We start from the raw sequence: 19,765 nt of genomic DNA, 5'->3' as shown, positions 1-19,765 counted from the left end.
TAATCTGTGAAGGACAGTACTAATTTACATCAATGTCCTAATGTTTGAATTTTCCCAGAGCTAAATTTAGAAATGGTAAAAATTATAAACAAATGCAAATGCATAAAGTAGATAATAATGAGATAAAACAAATATTTGCTGTGTACTGTCATTTATGTTTCATTTTATGAAAACTACATCATTTTTGCCTTAGTATTCCATGCAATGAAGGAATATAGCTGCAACTTCAAAATATGTATGTGAATCAAGGCAAATATATTTAAAAATAAAACAGAACTAAGTATACATTTTTTGTAAATGAAGAATAACAAATATAGGACAAAATGAGAAAAATAAACTGATTAATATTATAACCGTAAAAATGTCAGTACAACACATAACATGGTGAATTCAGCTGGTAGATTTTTATTGGCTCCAGCAGACCACCGTGACCCTGTATTTGGATTCAGCGGGTTAGAAAATGGATGGATGGATGGATTTTTTGTATCTTTTACTGACCTTTTTCCAGTTGTAATATTTCAAAGTAATAAAATGTAATCATATGATCTGTTTTTCATGTTCCTAATAAAGTGACATGCATGGCAGTGGTTCTGCCACCCTCTATATTTTGCTCTACCTGTTTTCAGTAGCTTGTAATAAATAAAGGGGATGTACTTGTATGAAACAGAGAACCACCATGTTTTGATCATTTGAACAAACTTTTTTTGACATATTTTATAATATCTGAATTATAATACAATATCCCGAAATATATTATGCCTTCTTGCTCTGTAACTATTCCTTGTAGTTAATAGACTTTCAACAGATTTACTGTCTAAGATTAGTAGTGCGAAGTAACTTCTACTGCTGTTGTTTTCATTATTTTAATGACTAGCTAATTGGAAAATAACCATTTGATGTCATTAATGTCAGATCAACAGATCCTTAAGAATGCTTAATAACAGCCTTTCAAAAGAGTTGTAGGTAACTTAGCAGAACTTACCACAAATTTTTTTTGGACAGCAAGCTCCTTCCTCAATGACATCAATGACATATTCACCCTCCCGCTCACAGATGGGAGCCGGAACCTCACTGCAGTCAGGCTCTACTGCAATGACACTACCATTCTCCATGCATCTGTACATGCAGCACCCCTTATTTGAACCATTCCATACTTCTCCTGGTGCTCTTGGCCTGCCTTCATTATCAGTACATACTACAAAGTAAAAAATGTTAGTAATTAGTAATTGCAATTGAATTTCAGACTGCAATAATAGCTAGAACATTATTTGTACCCAGGGTGAAATTTGGCTTTTTTTACAGAAGCACAATAAATAAATAAAATAAAATAAATTTACAAATATTATATTTACACATATAGATATATATACTACAAACTATTCATTTAACTTGATTACTTAAGCAGCTCTTTTCAAGAAGTTACTGGTATATTTCCAGATTAAAACATTTGTAAGCACAGTGAGAGTCAAGTAATTCAGAGAAACTCAGATTGGCAATATCCTTCTTCAAGGAATGCTAATATTTCTGGAAATTTACCAGGTAAGTGTAAGTGCAAACAAGAAAAATGGATTGATTTTACATATAAAATACTATGATGGCATTATATTGTTATAAGTGAAACAATTGTATGAGACTCAGGAGTTAATGTCTGTAAGTCTACCTGTACACAAATTCAGCCATTTTAGAGCAGATTTTTTTTCTCTTGTTTTGTGAGTTTAACTGTTTATAAAGTATTTGGAAATTGAACAGTAAAGCTGCAAATAATGGAGCCAGCTGTAAAATGGACTGTGTACATCACTCATTGGTAGGTAGCAAGACTTATATGCAGTTTTCTGTTATATAGCATTAACCATCTTTGAATTCCTTGCTTCTACATACTGGAGTATGTTTTGCAAAAAGTTTGTCTGTGAAAATGTATTCATTGAAGAAATACAGCACTTAACATTGCAGCTAACCAATCAGTTTTTGTACATAAAAAAAACAAAATGAAGTGTGATGTCAGTGGTTGTACAGCATTTGCATCAATTTCAGGATATCCAAAGCTTACTTGGGAGTGCACTGTGGGAACACTGTTAACAGAAGACATTACTAGGTCATCCTGATATGTTTCAACAAATAAAAACTAGTAAATTCCTGATAAGGTTGCTAAAAAAGGCTATTTGCTAAGTCTTTTGCATGTGTTTTGATTTTGCAGGACTTCTTTCTGTCTGCAGATACACTTACCACATTGGTCCTCAGTAACGCAGAATGCAGAGTCTGCACGATGAAGGATAGTTCCACTTTTGCATACACACTCTTCTCTTATATAGGAACAGGTGGATTCTTCATAATATTCTCTATTCTGACAGGTTTTTGTCTTACATGTACTTACACATGGATGGTATTCTTTCCCAGGTGGACATTTTAGTGCTGGAAAATAATTTTATATATACACATATATATAAATCAGTTTTCAAATATGTTACAATTACACATTTTAGAAAAACACATCCTATATTGTTTATAATGAGAAACAACAACGTTATAGTTATATATGTGTTATTTAAGTTTTTTTCCCTGACTGTAATTCTAAAACTGTTCATTATATCTTGCATAGTTCTTCAATACATGGAATACTGATGAATACTAATAAAAAAGAATAAATGAAGACTGGTAACATTGTACCTAATTCCACTGTAGCATCCATCCCTCCTTCCATTTCTCTAACCCGCTTACCCAGGGCAAGTTTGTGGGTAGCTCAGGCCTATCCCAGCAATCACAGGGCAAGCATACCCATACCCACACACACACACTAGGGTCAATTTAGCAATGCCAATCCATCTAACCTGCATGTCCTTAGAGTGTGGGAGGAAACCAGAGCAGCTGGAGAAAACCCACAGGGAGTACATCCAGACCCCACACACAGAATACCCAGGATGCAAACTCCAGCGACCTTTTTCAGAGGCAGCAGCACTACCACTGCACCAACATGCTACCCCTCCATTATATTGATTATTTTTTCCTAACAGTTTTTAGACTGTTAATCTTCTTTTTTTTGGTTCCCATTCCTATATTGCAAAAGTGACTACTAATATAATGTACTCAGCCCATAGTGTTGATGAGGCAATATTTCACATTCCTAATTTTTGCCTAAGCGCTTTCTAAAATCATAATTACAAAAATAATCTTTTTCTTAAAGTATATTGTTAAGAAATTGCACAGTAGATTGTGAACACAGTACATTATTTTATTCTAATATATATATATATGTGTGTACTGTATGTACTGTATATATATATATATATATATATATATATATATATATATATATATATATATATAGGATACACTAACTTTTCAGATACACTAACTTTTCAAATTGGACTGTAAGTAATGCAAATAAATATACATACGACAAAATTCTGGTTTCCTCCAGTTAATACAGATGTTATGTGTGTAGCAGATTGCAACATAAGCTGCAAGAAAATCACATTCATGGTCTTTGTAGTGAAGATCACCAGCCCAAATCTTGTCACAGAATTGTTCCGGGGAAACCTTTGAATTCATAAACATAATTAACGCCAATCATGTCTAATGAATGGAGAATCTGACAGCAGTCTTACTTTGTATTCCAGTTGTTCAATTGCACTTGTCATAATAGAAAATCTTATTTTGTTCCATTAATATTTATAAAATGTTACAACATCTCAGATTAAACACATCTTTTGAAGTTTTGAAGTGCAGGTCATAGGCACAGGGTCTCTAAATTTAATGAAGTATGATGTATACTTTTCTACATTCAGAATGATCCAGTAATATAGCAGTAGAAATTGACACTATAAATAAGGACTTCAGGACTATGTAAGAAACCACATGTTAAGAAAGTGAAGAAAATGGGAATTTATATTAACAGTAATATGTGATAGCTATTTACATTAATTTTTAGTTGTGCTGAGGTATCACCCGTTGCATGGATGCACTCGGGTCCTAATTTGGATCCGGAGTTGGTTCGTCGTGTGGTGGGTGCGGCAATGTGCTGTATCAGTGCGTGCTCCTAACCTGAGGGTCAAATGTCAGTATTACAGATAACAGAGGCAACAATACCCACCATACTTGTGGCATAGTAGTTAATTTATTTTACTTAATGATAACCAAAATTAAATGTTATTTAACACTAAACACTGTGTAAAATATTCATCCATCCATTTTCCAACCCGCTGAATCCGAACACAGGGTCACGGGGGTCTGCTGGAGCCAATCCCAGCCAACACAGGGCACAAGGCAGGAACCAATCCTGGGCAGGGTGCCAACCCACCGCAGAACAGTGTAAAATATTCATAATAAACTATATAGTTGTTTTGTTGTAGTATTACTTGTGCTATGAAAACATTCTTTGCATTTATCAAGTATCCTGTTATCACTTTGTTAAATTAAAACATCCCCACATGCTCATTGCATGTTGTAAAAAATGATAAGTGATTCTTAACTTGGATTCTTAACTTTCATGTGCTTGAAATGTGAAACTTTCCTTTGTTTATACAAAACTTAGACCTGCATTTCTCAAATAGAGTTTATATGAAGAGATTCACAGTTTGTTAATGACGGTAATAATTAACTTAAAAGCTCCTGTTGCAATAGAATTAAACAGGTAAATACAGAATATCTTTGCCTCTAAAAATTAATTAAACGTAGATGAACAAAAATTTTATTTAGAGTAATTTAATTCAGTTCATTATAGATTTAAATGAGTTTTTTTGCTTCAGGAACAATAACTGTTGCCAAAATCCTATCAGGTTTGTAGACCACTGTTGACTTGTTGAAGTTAAGGCTTTAAGTCATCACTCTCAGGCAATAAATAGGGCAAACATTTTAAAAGGTTTTTAATGTCTGCCTAAACAACAACACGTCTAATTAATATGAATTAATTAATTCAATAATTCATTCATCTCTTTAACAATTTCATGAAAAATAAAAGCAATATGTTATTCTGAAAGGAATGGTAGTCCATTGAAGTGTGTAACTTCATGCAAAGTGCTGAGCTAATTTACCACTGACATGTCAACAGGCAGCATGGGAGGAAATCCCAACTTTAATTTACACATGGAATTCAAGTGTGGACAGATCACCCACCCATTATAAAGTCATATTTTACTTTATTTGAATCCTGAAATAATTCATTCTAACACGTTAGCTCACCTTTTCATGACAGGCAGTAAAAGGATTTTGATTCAGCATTTGAAAACATTTTGTACAGTTGCCAGTAGTACAGTTATATCCCACTCTGCGAAAATAGTCAGTCTCTTCAGAAGTATTTACCATCCAGCTGTACAAAAAGATTGGGATATCCTCCACATTTTTAATTATTGTTCCATTTGGAAGTTTCAGGTCATCTGCAGGGTTTCCATCACAGCAGCCTGAAAACAAAACAAAGGGACAATTCATTATTATTACCACCAAGTAAACAAGAAGCATAACTGAAGACTTTTATATTTAGGTAATGTTTGTATTACAACAATCCTATTCATAAATTATGCTGAAGGGCTGAAATGTACTCTGGCTAAAAAAGAATAAAATAATGGTAAGACTTAACACAATTCTATCCTCTTCAATAGCTGATTGGACTATCGTGCCAAAAACAGTAGAAGCATCACAGCAAAGGCAAATGAAATTGCACATCTTTTAGACTCAATGGTGACCGAAACCCTATTAGGTCTTTGTTCTTGCCTATGGAACGGTTTGTTGGATCAAGCTTTTCTTTTCTTTTTGGGGAAATCTTCTTATATAATGCGCTACCGTGGCTGTCCGTTTGTCTTCGCCTTAGTCAATGGGTGGGCCTCTCTGGCAGTGTCTTAAATTGATTTGAACCCTACCTGCCAGTTACAAAATTCTTTGTTAGTTGTGGTAATTACAACTCAAAGACACATGATATCCTATATTGTGTTCCATAAGGCTCTATCCTGGGTCCGCTGCTCTTTTTGATTTACATGCTTCCGTTAGGTCAGATTATCTCAGGGCACAATGTGAGCTACCACAGCTATGCTGAAGACACACAGCTGTATTTATCAATAGCACCTGATGACCACGACTCTGTTGTTTCACTAACACAATGTCTCACTTGTGTTTCTGAATGGATGACTAGTAATTTTCTCAAGCTAAATAAAGAGAAAACAGAAAATTTAGTGACAATAATGGATATAATGAGGTTATTAGAAATAAACTTGATGCATTAGGATTAAAAGTCAAGACAGAGATAAAGAACTTAGGGGTAACTGTTGGATGTGACCTGAATTTTAAATCGCATATTAATCAGATCACTAGGGCAGCATTTTTTCACTTAAATATCACAAAAGTTAGACCTCTAATATCACTGAAAGATGCTGAGAAATTAGTTCACGCTTTTATTTTCAGTCGATTAGACTACTGTAACGCACTCCTCTCAGGACTACCCAAAAAAGACATAAAATTGTCTGCAACAAGTGCAGAATGCAGCTGCTAGAATCCTAACTAGGAAAAGAAAATCCGAGCACATTTCTCCAGTTTTGATGTCACTACACTGGTTGCCTGTGTCATTCAGAATTGACTTTAAAATACTTCTTATGGTTTACAAAGCCTTAAATAATCTCACTCCATCTTATATATCGGAGTGTCTTACACCTTATATTCCAAATCGTAACCTTAGATCTTCAAATGAGTGTCTGCTTAGAATTCCAAGAGCTAAACTTAAAAGAAGTGGTGAGGCAGCCTTCTGCTGCTATGCACCTAAAATCTAGAATAGCCTGCCAATAGGAATTTACCAGGCTGATACAGTGGAGCACTTTAAAAAACTGCTGAAAACACATTACTTTAACATGGCTTTCTCATAGCTTCATCTTAGTTTAATCCTGATGCTCTGGATATTCAATTAATTATCATTATTATTCATGGTATTCATATTCATAATCCGTACTAACCCCTACTCTCTCTTCTGCTCTTTTTCTGTTTTTCTGTGGTGGCAACCTGTGCCCCATCACCTAATCAAAGCACCATGATGTCCCTACATTGATGGATTAAAGGCCAGAAGTCCACGTGACCGTCATCATCAAGTCCTTCCATGAGAACCCTGAATACAATGAGGACCGATCATTTACAGTATGTTAGGTAGAATGCCTAGAGGGGGCTAGGCGGTCTCATGGCATGGAACCCCTGCAGATTTTATTTTTTCTCTAACCATTTTTGTTTTTTCTGTCCTCCCTGGCCATTGGACCTTATTTTTATTCTATGTTAATTAGTGTTGTCTTATTTTAATTCTGACTTTGTCTTTTTTCTTTCTTTTTCTTCATAATGTAAAGCACTTTGAGCTGCATTATTTGTATGATAATATGCTATATAAATAAATGTTGTTGTTGTCTGAACAGGATTTTAAGTCACCTGTAGTTCGCAAACCGTTTGACCTATTGACCTGAAATTTGGTACACATATACTACGTGATCTTTACTGTCCGCTTTCGGGTGAATATTTTTATTACTCTTTTTATTTTTATTTTATGGTAGAATCAACTCTTGGCAGCGGGCAGCAGGGTGGCTGTGTGGCACTTGCATATGGGTGCTGTTCTAATCCCTACCACCTTCACTGTCACTTCCTCTACCTCTTCATATCTTAAATCATTGTTGAGGAAGATTGAAAAGTTAAATGCCAGCTTAAGTGAAAAATTAAGAAAAATGTAATTGCAACTTAAAAACTGACTTCATCAGTTTTAACACGAAACAATACCGACGAAAGAAGAGAAGAAGCGGGCCGCTAGGGTGGAGAAAACAAGAGCTGCTCACAAAGCAGCAAGCGCATCATCCTCTTAGCAAACGAATGTTAAACATACGGAGAAAGAGTATGAAAACTATAAGTCAAGTGTGTTCAGTGCATGTTATCGTGCAGTCTGCCTGTTACTAATTAAGTATACTGAAAAAATACCCAAAACTCATTTAACTGGAACACAAGACTATGTTTGACTCATATTAACCTATGTTTGAATTTAAATGCAACACTAACTGTGATTCTGTGTAACAAATTGACTGCAATGTGAAGAACATTAAATGTAAGACCAAATTGCTCTTCAGGTAGAAAAGAGATTTTGCTAAAAACAGACCGCTGATGTGAAAAAAAAACTCTTTTGGAATCGTCAGTATTGTGTAAAAGTTAGGCATCAACCCGTAAACGAAATGGTAGTCCATCATATCACATAAATCTGTATGGCATACATCTGTGCACACCCACATACATTCAAACCATGGCAATTGAGAATTATTAATGAAATACAGACAAGAGGAAACACACAGACACTGGGAAAATATGCTAACTTCACAGACATGGTTTTCAGGTTAGGGACTTGAGCTGATTCTGTGGCTGTGAAGCAAAGGTATTAACTGAACTTTCACTTTCATTTCAAATTTATGTTAAGATATCTTAACTGTATTTTCAAATAGTTTTGAGAAAATTTCATTTTTTTGCACTAGACTTGTGACCTGTCCAGAGTTGTTTGTTGCGCCACAGCCTTATAACCTTATTATAACAGACATTGTGGCAGCAAGGGGCTCTCATGGCAAACCTTTAACAAAGGGACAAAAATGTACAAAAAACATTATCACAGTTATTAAGTAACTATTAACTCACATCCCGACCCTTTACTTAATTAGCCATGTTTTAAAAGACTAACTCTAGTGTTCCCCTTCTGGCCACGTTCACCCTTTACCATTCTGGAAGAGTACTTCCATCTCTGTCTTAAGCTAATGCTGATGCCTCTGCCTGCCCAGGCATCCAGCACACCCAAGTAGCCCTTGTATACCCACAGCAGCATCTGTATAACTTTTCCTACTTCGATTCTCTGTTAGACCTACTCTGTCTTGTGCCTTCCCAGTGCCTCATTTGCCTCCTGTAAACTCTTGCCAGTTGGTCATTTAGTCACAACAGATATCACAAGAAAAAATCACTTTTACAGGAAGTCATTCGAAATGGATAAGAAATATAAGATACCACAAAATACATTACAGATAAACAGCAAGTTATTTGAAAATATTTAATGCATACATTCAGATATCTACATAATATTTAAAGGTATCTGTATACATTTTCATAAAGCGCTAAAACCTATGCAAAAATATCCACTGACAGTGATTCTGTGTTTTAATTGAAAACCAATGAAATTTAACTGAACAATGAAAACAAAAAAAGAGTCTGCCAACACCACCATGAAGTGCTGCCAATGCTGACTTACCACAGAGCCCTTGAGTTCCACTTGTTGTGTTGTAAGGAGAGTTATACTGCAGGACTATGATGCCAGTACTATGGTACCACTGGATGCTCACACCGCCAGGTGTATTGATGACATACATAGTGCCAGTGTCATCTATGTGTAATGACTGTCGTGTAAATGGCAGTCGACCATTTATAAAATTTATGGAAACCTAGAAGCAAATACACAATTACAACATAGAGTTATTTTCAAGTGTGATACAAATGAAACTACAAATTACTCTGTCAACAGGATCCTAGTGTTAAGTCTGAATTGGACTGAATGTTAAGTTTTGAAGATGAGCAATGACTTTCTTTAAGGGGAAAAACAAGAGAGGAGTAAGAGTTGAAACAAGTGTGCATTACACAAGTTTCTTTTGAGACTGTTACCAAAACCAATCACAAACTCTAAAACTAAATATATTCCTAAATGTATTCATTTAATTGTTGTTTATTTGAGAACTAGACTTTCATGAGTGTTCCCTTAGATTTAACAAAGTTTGGACCTTTGTTTTATGCAAGTGGCCATCTTAAGGTTGCCATGATGGCATGGAATATATATAGCACGTACATCACATGCTTAGAAACCATGCAGCATCAAAAAGATCAGATACAGAGAACAGGGGTGCCTATGAAAAACAAAAACTTAAAGTAATGATGCCAAAGCATCACTACAATAAAAATCAAATATATTTAAGAACAAAAACAACAACATTCAATAAATTTAACAGAATGAGACAAAATTGTTCTAATTACTTCTTAGTACCTAGATCATGAAAAGCTTGTGGTTCACAAAATTTCAAACACCATCTTTAAAAATTATAAAATACTTTATAAATTATAAGTGTCTTGAAGAAAAGAAGATCTGAGAATTTCTAAGCCAGTAACCATAATGAGTGTCTAGATCAAAGTGGGTTAGTCTTTAAATTCCTAAACAACTGCGCACTGCACAATTGTCTAAATTTTATAGCAACAGGTTGCTCTGAACATATTCTAATGTCTGCATAGCTTTGAAATAACCTTGAAAATTTTTAATTCTGAAAAATTCTAGAAAAAAAAATACTATGTCTAGAGGAGTACATATAAATGCAGTTTGGTTGTTTCATGTGTGATAAAAACTGACCAGAATTAATTTTAGCATATTGATATCTGGGGGAAAATATTTTATAAGAAATAGTATTGCTGTCTTACAGTGCCTTGCCCAGGCTCATTTCTCAGCTGTGTTTCTTTCTGTGTGACCTTACTGTATTCTCATCCTTTTTTTAAGAATGTAATAAAATTGAAAGTTGGGCAGTGCCATGCCCCCTTCTGCTTCAGGTCATTGTAGAGTCAGCTTTTGAATGTGTGGATGTTTTGAATTCCAAATAAATGAAGTAATGATTGAGTCTTATTTCTTAAAAAATATTTGTTAATTCACATGAGGATGCTTTGAAATGGAAACAGCAGCTTGGGAAGGATGAGCGTGTTAACAATGTTGATTATCCCTGCTAATTTAAGGTGGAGGGCAAACTATCTAGTCAGATCTTGTTTCATTTTTTCCATGCAGACAGAAAACATTTGTTGATAAAGAGCTTTATATTTACTTGTAATATTTATCACTTGATATTTAAACTGATTTAAACATGAATTCTTATCTTTACGATTGCAAGTCACAAGCATAACAAAAGTGTGTGAGGCCTCCAAAATAAACCACAAAGAAAGCCAGGGCCCCCACTGACCAGCCTGAAAGAGGCTCTCCCCAGACCACCTTGCTCTCCCACAACTACCTAAAGGCTTTGGCCTGACTAGGCCAAAAATGGGAAATCTAGTGCTTAGACTTTAAAATATAACATAAAGTCTAAAAATAACAAAAGGGATAAACCATGAAAACTGTAGCTTGTAGAAGCAAACAAAAAATTATGCATTTTAAAAAAAATGAAGAATTAAAAGGAAAATAAGGGAAAATTCTTAAACAAGCATAAAGGAGTTGCCTACAAGGTAATGATAAGCAAACAAGCTTCAAAGCACAATGAAAGAACTGTAATTCAAGAAAAAAGAGCAAAAAAAAAACCAGTAAATCCAGTGAGATGTACTGCTTGTAGTGCAGAAAGAGAGAGAAAGGAGGAAAGGATCAGAGACAAAATGACAGTACAATGCTGAAAAAAGCAAGGAGTCACAAACCAGGAGTATCAATCAGAGAGAAGCACCAAAGCTAAATATACAAACCAAAAGACAAAATCTCAGGATTAAAACCAAAGAGATTACTTTGTACAAACAATGAGAAATTTGTCGTAATCTTTCTTTCTTTTAAGTCAGACGATTGCACTTCTAGAAGAAGGGATATAAATATCATCACAAATGATGATTTCATGGCATTACATGCCTCAAGCAACCCATATTTGTGTCCTAGTGCAACCTTATCACAAAACAACAGCAGCCATCAGAAACCAAGAAGACAATAAAAATAATAAATAACAAAGAAATGAATAAAACTACTAAAATTGTTACTGTAGCCACGTAATAAGTGTAAAATAACATAAACCAAGAATACTAGATTCAGTGAAAGATAACCCAGCCATGGAAAACACTCATAAACTGAGAAATAAATTAATAAATGTGTGTTCACTCCTTATATGAGAAAACAACTTTTAGAAAAGACTCCACAAAACGTTAGTGTGTCACTGCCTGTGATCCTCTTTTCATGGACCTAAATAATCAGAAGAAGGTCTCAGTAGTGTTGACCTCAGGGTGGCACTACCTCTTGAGGTACCACCCACAGAACACAAGGAATACACCAACTTTTAAAGTGACACTACATAATTAGAAACATAATAAAAATAAGGTAACATTTTGAAAAATAATAATTAAAATATAACACAAAATACAGAGAACCATAGTTGTAAATTAACGGTCTTCCCATACATTTAAAATACTCTCTACTTTTTTAATCTGGTTGGCCTTTACCCTGTTTATCATTCAGTATTACTATTTTTGTTGTGAAAACATAATAAATGTTTTTTATATCCCAAGACATTCTTTGTTATCTCTTAGTCTCTTAGTCTTATCTCCATAGCCAAAAGAGTGAAGCCATGTCAGAAGCAAACTGTCGCCCCTTGATGTTAGAAGACAAGCAACCCAACAAGTGACAAGAATGCCCGACTCTAATTTAGAAGAGTGGAAAAGGAGGCAGGGAACACCCAAGGTGACCACTAGATGACACACGGCCCCAGAAAAAAAGTATAGGACCGTGCAGCCTTTCTGGAGTTGTTTGAAGCTTTCCCTTAGCCAGGTCTTTACTGAATACAAAGTTAGGGAAGAGGAAGGAAGAGCATCCTGTTGTTTGAAAGTAAGATAAGAGATATGGGAGGTCAAAAAAGGTTTGTGGATTGGTGCTTTAGTGGGTATGTGGGTGAAATTACATGAGGATGAGGCCCTTGATTTCCTCAGGTGGTAGAACTCCTCAATCTCCTTGGCCTCCAGGTCCCATAAATTCTTGTGTTGTCGTATATATGAACTGCACATATGGAGATCTCCCTCAAGTGGCTCAATGATACTGAGGTCAGGAGACTATGATGGCCACTCTAAAACCTTCAGTTTTTTTCTGCTGTAGCCACTGAAGAGTCAACTTGGCCTTGTGTTTTGGATCATTGTCATGTTGGAAGATCCACGTCCATCCCATGCACAGCTTCTGGACTGATGAATGGAAGTTGTCCACTAATATTTTCTGGCAACATGCTGCATTCATCTTGCCATCGATTTTCACTAAGTTACCTGTGCCGCTGTAGCTCATACACCCCTAGGACATCAGTGATCCACTTTCATGCTTCACAGTAGGATGGTATACTTTTCGTCATTTCCCTTGTTGTGTCCTCTCCAATCTACAATACCACTTGTTTGCAGAGAAGCCTTGTGGGTTTTTCTTGACATCTTGACAAAAGATCCTGACAGTTGTGGCTGAAATCTTGGTTGGTCTACCTCACCGTGGGTTGGTAACCACAGAACTCCTAACTTTCCACTTTTTTTATCAGAGTTTGAACACTGTTGAAATTAATTTTCCAATCTCTGGATATCTTTTCATATAATTTTCCTGATTTGTACAATTCAACAACTTTTGCCTTGCATTTCCATTGACAGTTCTTTTGCTTTCCCATGCCTTAGTATCCAGCAAAATCAGAGCAGCTCTGCATGAATTTCAATTGACTATTTATACCTAGACACTGATTACAAACGAAGACGTTACAGGTGTGGGCACTCTCCCTTAATTACCCTTAATTTGAACCTGTGTGTGTCAACTTGTGTGTATATTATCAACCCAGAAGGGTGTGTACACTTTTCATCAGGCCCATTTGGGTGATTTCAGTTATCATTATGATTTACAAAGGGCACACACAAGTACGTGATAATAAATTGCTTCACCTGAGCACACTCCCTAATTAAAAAGAAAGTTTTCTGCAAGATTGCTTATAGTTTCCAAAGAATGGCCAATAATTCACAAATTCTGCCAGGGTATGTAAACTGATGGGCACAACTGTACACAAACACTCACACACACACACACACACACATATATATATATATATTTTTTTTTTAAATATATATATATATATATATCAGGTTGTATTGTGCTTTATGTTTTTGTCCTCACCTTTCTGTCCAGTCGGTTAATAAGAATTTTGTAGGAATGTGTTGTGATATTCAGCTTTTTAAAACACAACCCAGAGGTTCCTCCAGTAGCAGTCTTTGCCAAAAAAAAAAAGAAGAATCAGTATCATTTATTAGTACAGATAAATAAAAACCATAAATTATGTAAAAATATATGAAAAAAAATTTAATTGCAAAAACTTACAGGGCGCCTAATGGAATTCACACTCTGGAAAGAAAAATCAAAAGTTATTTGAAACATTTGATTGTTCATTTTGTATTGATGGAAAATAAATAATAATTCAATCACAAAAAAGTCATGGGCAATCAAAAACCAAAAAAAGACAAAATGCTGACTAACAGAACAATGACCCTTTCAAAAAGGGTAGTGGGACTCTATCTATATTGTTTTACTCAAATATTCTGATGTATGTTTACAAAATGATACAATTATGAAATATACTGAAACATTTCTAGTACTTTTGAAAATTCTACTGAAACTACACACGTTCCCCTTAAATCAGAAGGTCAGCTAAGACTTCTGCTGTTAGGATCTTCGATTTCCCTAGTATTTTGTGAATATCTTAGGAGAGTAATTATAAGCTCATTTCAGAAATGACTTCAGGAAAATAGAAACTTTAATGTAAAGAATGCAAATAACTCTGCCTACAAAATAGTAACAATAAAAGATTATTTTACAATCTTTATTAAATTATAGAAGTTATAATTTAACATACCAAACACCATACTTTAAGAGGAAAAAGATATACTCAGTTATTTAGAAATGTACCTCACTTGTTGGACATTTTTCGATGTGAGCCACAATATTTTCTCTTGGCAAATTTACCAAAATATAGGAACCATTATCATAGAGTGCAACATTGTTACCATCAAATGTAATGACACGCAAGTCAGAAATAATGGAACAACGACCTGCAAGAAAAATAAGTTTACATTTAGACATTTTATAATAACTAAGAAAATCATTCATGTGTTCTTTAACTGACTTGACTATAATGACTTCCTCTCTAATACTGAATCCTGATTTAGTATAAGGCTGTGAATCTCAACAAGTTGAATATTTGCTTTTGCTGCTCATCCTGAGGTTCTGGCCTGCTCTCCGTCCAAAGCCCTGTCACACAGCTCTCAGGTAATAACTCTAGTTTCTACCACATTCTGAATTGGTCACTGGTTAGGATAGGCTGTGAATTTAAGTAAGACATAACATCACACTTGAGTGAGCCAAAATACCTCAAAACAAAATACAGGATTTAACCAACAGATATTTGAAACATATGGCTAAAAATATTGCTGCTAAAAGAAGTATTATGAGTTATTAAATGTAAAAGTTCATAAATAAGTTTATATTGTTATCTAATAAAAGTAAAAATAATCTTACAGGGACATTCCCATTGTGGGCAGCAGGGGTCCTTATTAATTTGAACTGGCATTCCCAAGAGACCACAGTTAGGCTGAGTGACATTATTTCGACAATGCAGAGATGCATTATGGAACATCAGATGTCCATTGAAGCAGATGTATTCACTACACTCATCTACCCGATAAGAAAAAGGAGGCTGCATAGAAAAGATACATAATATAAAACAACATCATTTCAGCATATCCTGTACATAAAGTCTTATACTATTTCTTTTATTCTAAAATGTTAAGTGAATGTCTATCCTCCTTTATTTGGTAGATTACAGGATTTATGGTATCTATTCCTATACAAGTACTGTGGACCACCCACGCGGGTACTGCCACCTGAACCCGACACAGACAAGTGTGGGACAAAAGTTCAAGGCACACACTGAATTCTATTTTCTTTTTCCTTGTTGGAAATGCCTTCCCCGTTTTCCACAGGCACAACACAGTCAAAAACACAGCACACAAACAATAGTCTTCCTCTTTGTTTCTCTTTCATCCTTTCTCCTCCACTCCTCGGGTCAAGCTTCATTGTCCTCCTCACCGGAAGTGCTCGAGGTGCTTGATTACTCATTTCCGGCAACACTTCCAGGTGTGGCAGAAGAACTGCCCATAAGGGCTCCGCAGCTCCTGCTGCAGCACCTGCAGATCCCAGCAGGGCTGCACCAAACTCCAGCTTCCATGAAGCCCTGCAAGTTCTCCAGCCGCACACTACAGTACATAGTTATATGGCATTGTGAAAAGCTCTTAATTCCATGAGGAACTAAGCTCACCTCCACCTTCCATGTACAGTGGCCATTCTCAAAACCTAAGGTACATATCTATTGCTGGCTACACACGTTTAAAAGATCAGCTTTCAGTATAATAGCCAAATTTAACTAGTAATCTGTGATACTCAGAATTCCCATCCACTACTTTCTTTTGTGTTGTAAACAAGGTGAGCAATGGAAAGAAAAAATAAATAAATAAAAGAAGTGCATAAGACATCAACAAAATCATAAAATAAGCAAAAATGTATTGCATATGTTTGAAGAAACTAATGTTCAAGAAATATTTTCTTCAGTGTTTTTAACTAATAAAACACATGAACTGGTTTCTTATGTTAACAGAACTTCAACATTAATGCACTCAATGCAACTTTCACAAATGGGACCAAAGATGATTAGCTTAAATGAAGCACTCTTGGTTGCCACATCCTAATCTATATTAATAATTAATATAATAAAAGCTTCTTACTGTACAAGTTGATGTTGGCTGCAACAAAGAAGGTATGAAGGTGCTGATGGTATCAGGTGCAGGTGAAGTGATAGTGCTAGGTGGTGCAGCAGTCGTGTGATCAGTCCCCACAGGTAAAGCCATAGCAGTTGTGTGTTTTTGGGTTATAGCTTCTGATGTGACAATTTCAGTTGTCTCAGATTCTGTTGTTGTAAAGTTATGAATTGTTGTGAATGGATGTTTGGAGGTCACTGGCAATGTACTTTCGTAAGTTGTAAAGTCTGTTGTGGTTTGCAAAGTTGTTCTCACAATGGGCGCAACTGAAGGAGACGGCAAAGACGTAGTGGAGGATAACAACAGAGTAGTGAGTTCAGAGGCTGTGGTGAACTCTGTTTCTGTTGTGCTAGTAGAAGATGCTGAAGGTTTCTTTGTCTCCAGATCCATTGTTTGTGGATGCTGAGATGTAGAGGACCCAATTTCAGCTCTAAGTGCTGTCGAAGAAGAGAGCTTTTCTTCAGTGGATAAAGGAAAAGTTGTAGCTGTAGACGGATGTGGAGTGGTTACAGCTATGGTGGTAGACTGAACAACTGGAGCAAATTCTGTTGTTCTGTTTTTCATAGCCGTGGTTGTTTGTATAGCCTCTGCCAAATACACAGTAGATCTGGATGTTGATACGTAGGGAACAGATATAGATTGTTCTGTTGAAACTGTAGATACCGGAGTGTGAGCTGATGTTGCTATCTGTGTGGTTTTAGCAGTCTTTGGTTCTGTTGCTAAAGTAATTAGAGTATCCACTGAGCTTAGCGTTGTTAAAATATCAGTGGAAGTCACGAAAGAAGAAGTCACAGCAGATGTAGTCATTATAGATGATGATGATGATGACAATTCAGTGGTCATTGGGGTAGTCCTTGCAGTGGTATACTCAGGTGTAGCAGTGGCATTGGTCTGCTCTGATACAGTTGCTTTTACTGGAGTGATCCTCATTTCTGTCACTGCTAACGTTGTTAACATTGTGGTAGTTCTTGAGGTAGTAGAAGGGACCGAGGTTGTCCTGTTCGACCTTGTTACTACCATATATGGAGTTGGAGTGGGTGGTAAAACAATGCCTGTGAAGAATAAGTAGTTAAATGACAAGTATAATAACATATCTACTCTCTGCTACTAGGCACATTCAATTTCTAAAAGGTATCACAAACTGTAGTACATGTTCCATTAATAATTTCCATTTTACTAAAAAAGACAAATAAAATTAATGTGCATCATAAAAAGTATAAGTACCATAGGTAAATCTGTATACATGTGAAGTATGAATTCAAATTTTCTGAATTTTGTTCTTCAAATATTGTGCTTTCAGTAATGTAATATTTCAATAGAAATTTTATGCAGTATGTGTAGGAAACATATTTTACTTAAAATGGTATCACAACCAGCCAGTCATTCATCTTTTGGGTGCAAAAAGACAATCTGCATTTCAGATAGTTGAGACATACATAGACTAAGCCAAAAGCATCTGGACTGGTGTCTGAAAGTAAAGGAGTGGTGACACCTTATAACTCATTATGAACTGTTCCTGTTTTTTCTCTGTTTTGTTTCCCTTCTGGGTACCTGGTGGGTACTTAGTGCTGCACTGATGAGCTACAACTCCTGCCCATGCAAATGACATCAGAAATATTGGGAGCTTAAAACTTTAAGAAAAAAACACTGCCCTCTGCTTTTTATTATGGCTTTCATTATATACTTATGATTCTATAATAATTCCAGGAAGTTAGGAACATCACCTGGCCTAAGTAATAAGAACTGTGTCTGTTATAACTGACAAAAATATTTTGTACCTAAGTATATATGATAAAAAGTAGTATATTTTAATTACTTACTGACAATACATCATATTTGGAAAAATGTGTAAGTGTTCTAAGCCTGTACTATTAAATTCAATTGAATTCAGAATTTTCTGAGAATAAAACTGTTTTAATCATCTGAAGTTTGTTATGTGCCATAGCTAAATACATCATAGAGCAAGTGGCAAGTTGGGTTTATTTATGGTGAAATTGTATAGATTAAATATAACTGCATACATTTAACAGGGGCAAAATAAGACAAAATTAGCACAGATCCACACACCAATTCAGGAAAATGGTTTTGATTCAACACTTTCCTCTTGTCATTGTAACCTCTGTATCATTAAAATGAAAAGATTCAACTCATTCAGTTTTTCCTCCTACCTAAATCTGGTTGCAGTTCTGTGGATCTTCAGTTATATAATTTTTTTTAATAAAGCGACCAAAGTTGCACACAATATTCCAGAAAACATGCAGACCTCTGGTCCTCCCAAGATTGAGGCTTCAGCCCTAGTATTGCACAAGTGCCAGCAGATTTCCCCATGGGCTCACCACCTATGGGAGGGGCCAAGGAGGTTGGGTGCAATGTGAGTTGGGTGGTGGCCGAAGGCGGGGACCTTGGCGGTCTGATCCTCGGCTACAGAAACTGGCTCTTGGGGCGTGGAATGTCACCTCTCTGAAGGGGAAGGAGCCTGAGATAGTGCGGGAGGTCGAGAAGTTCCGGCTAGATATAGTCGGACTCACCTCGACGCACAGCTTGGACTCTGGAACCAATCTCCTTGAGAGGGGCTGGACTCTCTACCACTCTGGAGTTGCCCCCGGTGAGAGGCGCCGAGCAGGTGTGGGCATACTTATTGCCCCGACTGGAGCCTGTGCATTGGGGTTTACCCCGGTGGGCGAGAGGGTGGCCTCCCTCCGCCCGGGTGGGGAAGGGTCCTGACTGTTGTTTGTGCGTATCGCCCGAACAGCAGTTTGGAGTATCCACCCTTTTTGGAGTCTCTGGAGGGGTTGCTAGAGGGCATACCTTCTGGGGATTCCCTCGTTTTGCTGGGAGACTTCAATGCTCACGTGGGCAATGACAGTGAGACCTGGAAGGGCGTGATTGGGAGGAATGGCCCCCCCGATCTAAACCCGAGCGGTGTTTTGTTATTGGACTTCTGTGCTCGTCATGGATTGTCCATAACGAACACCATGTTCAAGCATAAGGGTGTTCATATGTGCACTTGGCACCAGGACACCCTAGGCCTCAGGTCGATGATCGACTTTGTGGTCGTGTCGTCGGACTTGCGGCCATATGTCTTGGACACTCGGGTGAAGAGAGGGGCGGAGCTGTCAACTGATCACCACCTGGTGGTGAGTTGGCCGATGGTGGGGAAGATGCGGTCAGACCTGGTAGGCCCAAGCGTGTTGTGAGGGTCTGCTGGGAA

The 19,765-nt window shown here is 36.4% G+C and overlaps 1 protein-coding gene across 1 annotated transcript in view; it reads right to left on the bottom strand.

The window, feature by feature from the left end:
• The window catches only part of otogl (otogelin-like), a 224,147-nt gene that overhangs the window by 69,845 nt on the left and 134,537 nt on the right, over nucleotides 1–19,765 (bottom strand). Inside the window, exons 31-40 of the mRNA XM_039762177.1 lie at nucleotides 16,522–17,606; nucleotides 15,260–15,437; nucleotides 14,651–14,793; nucleotides 14,066–14,089; nucleotides 13,865–13,957; nucleotides 9,224–9,413; nucleotides 5,176–5,393; nucleotides 3,393–3,534; nucleotides 2,224–2,409; nucleotides 983–1,195 (exon numbers count right to left, since the gene is read on the bottom strand). Of these exons, the coding sequence (XP_039618111.1) occupies nucleotides 983–1,195; nucleotides 2,224–2,409; nucleotides 3,393–3,534; nucleotides 5,176–5,393; nucleotides 9,224–9,413; nucleotides 13,865–13,957; nucleotides 14,066–14,089; nucleotides 14,651–14,793; nucleotides 15,260–15,437; nucleotides 16,522–17,606 (2,472 nt within the window). The remainder of the gene's footprint in view (nucleotides 1–982; nucleotides 1,196–2,223; nucleotides 2,410–3,392; nucleotides 3,535–5,175; nucleotides 5,394–9,223; nucleotides 9,414–13,864; nucleotides 13,958–14,065; nucleotides 14,090–14,650; nucleotides 14,794–15,259; nucleotides 15,438–16,521; nucleotides 17,607–19,765) is intronic.

The sequence above is a fragment of the Polypterus senegalus genome, chromosome 8, assembly GCF_016835505.1.
Source record: "Polypterus senegalus isolate Bchr_013 chromosome 8, ASM1683550v1, whole genome shotgun sequence".
NCBI classification, from domain to species: Eukaryota; Metazoa; Chordata; class Cladistia; order Polypteriformes; family Polypteridae; genus Polypterus; species Polypterus senegalus.
The sequence above is the reverse complement of the archived record's forward strand: the minus strand, read 5'-3'. Positions and strand labels throughout refer to the sequence as shown.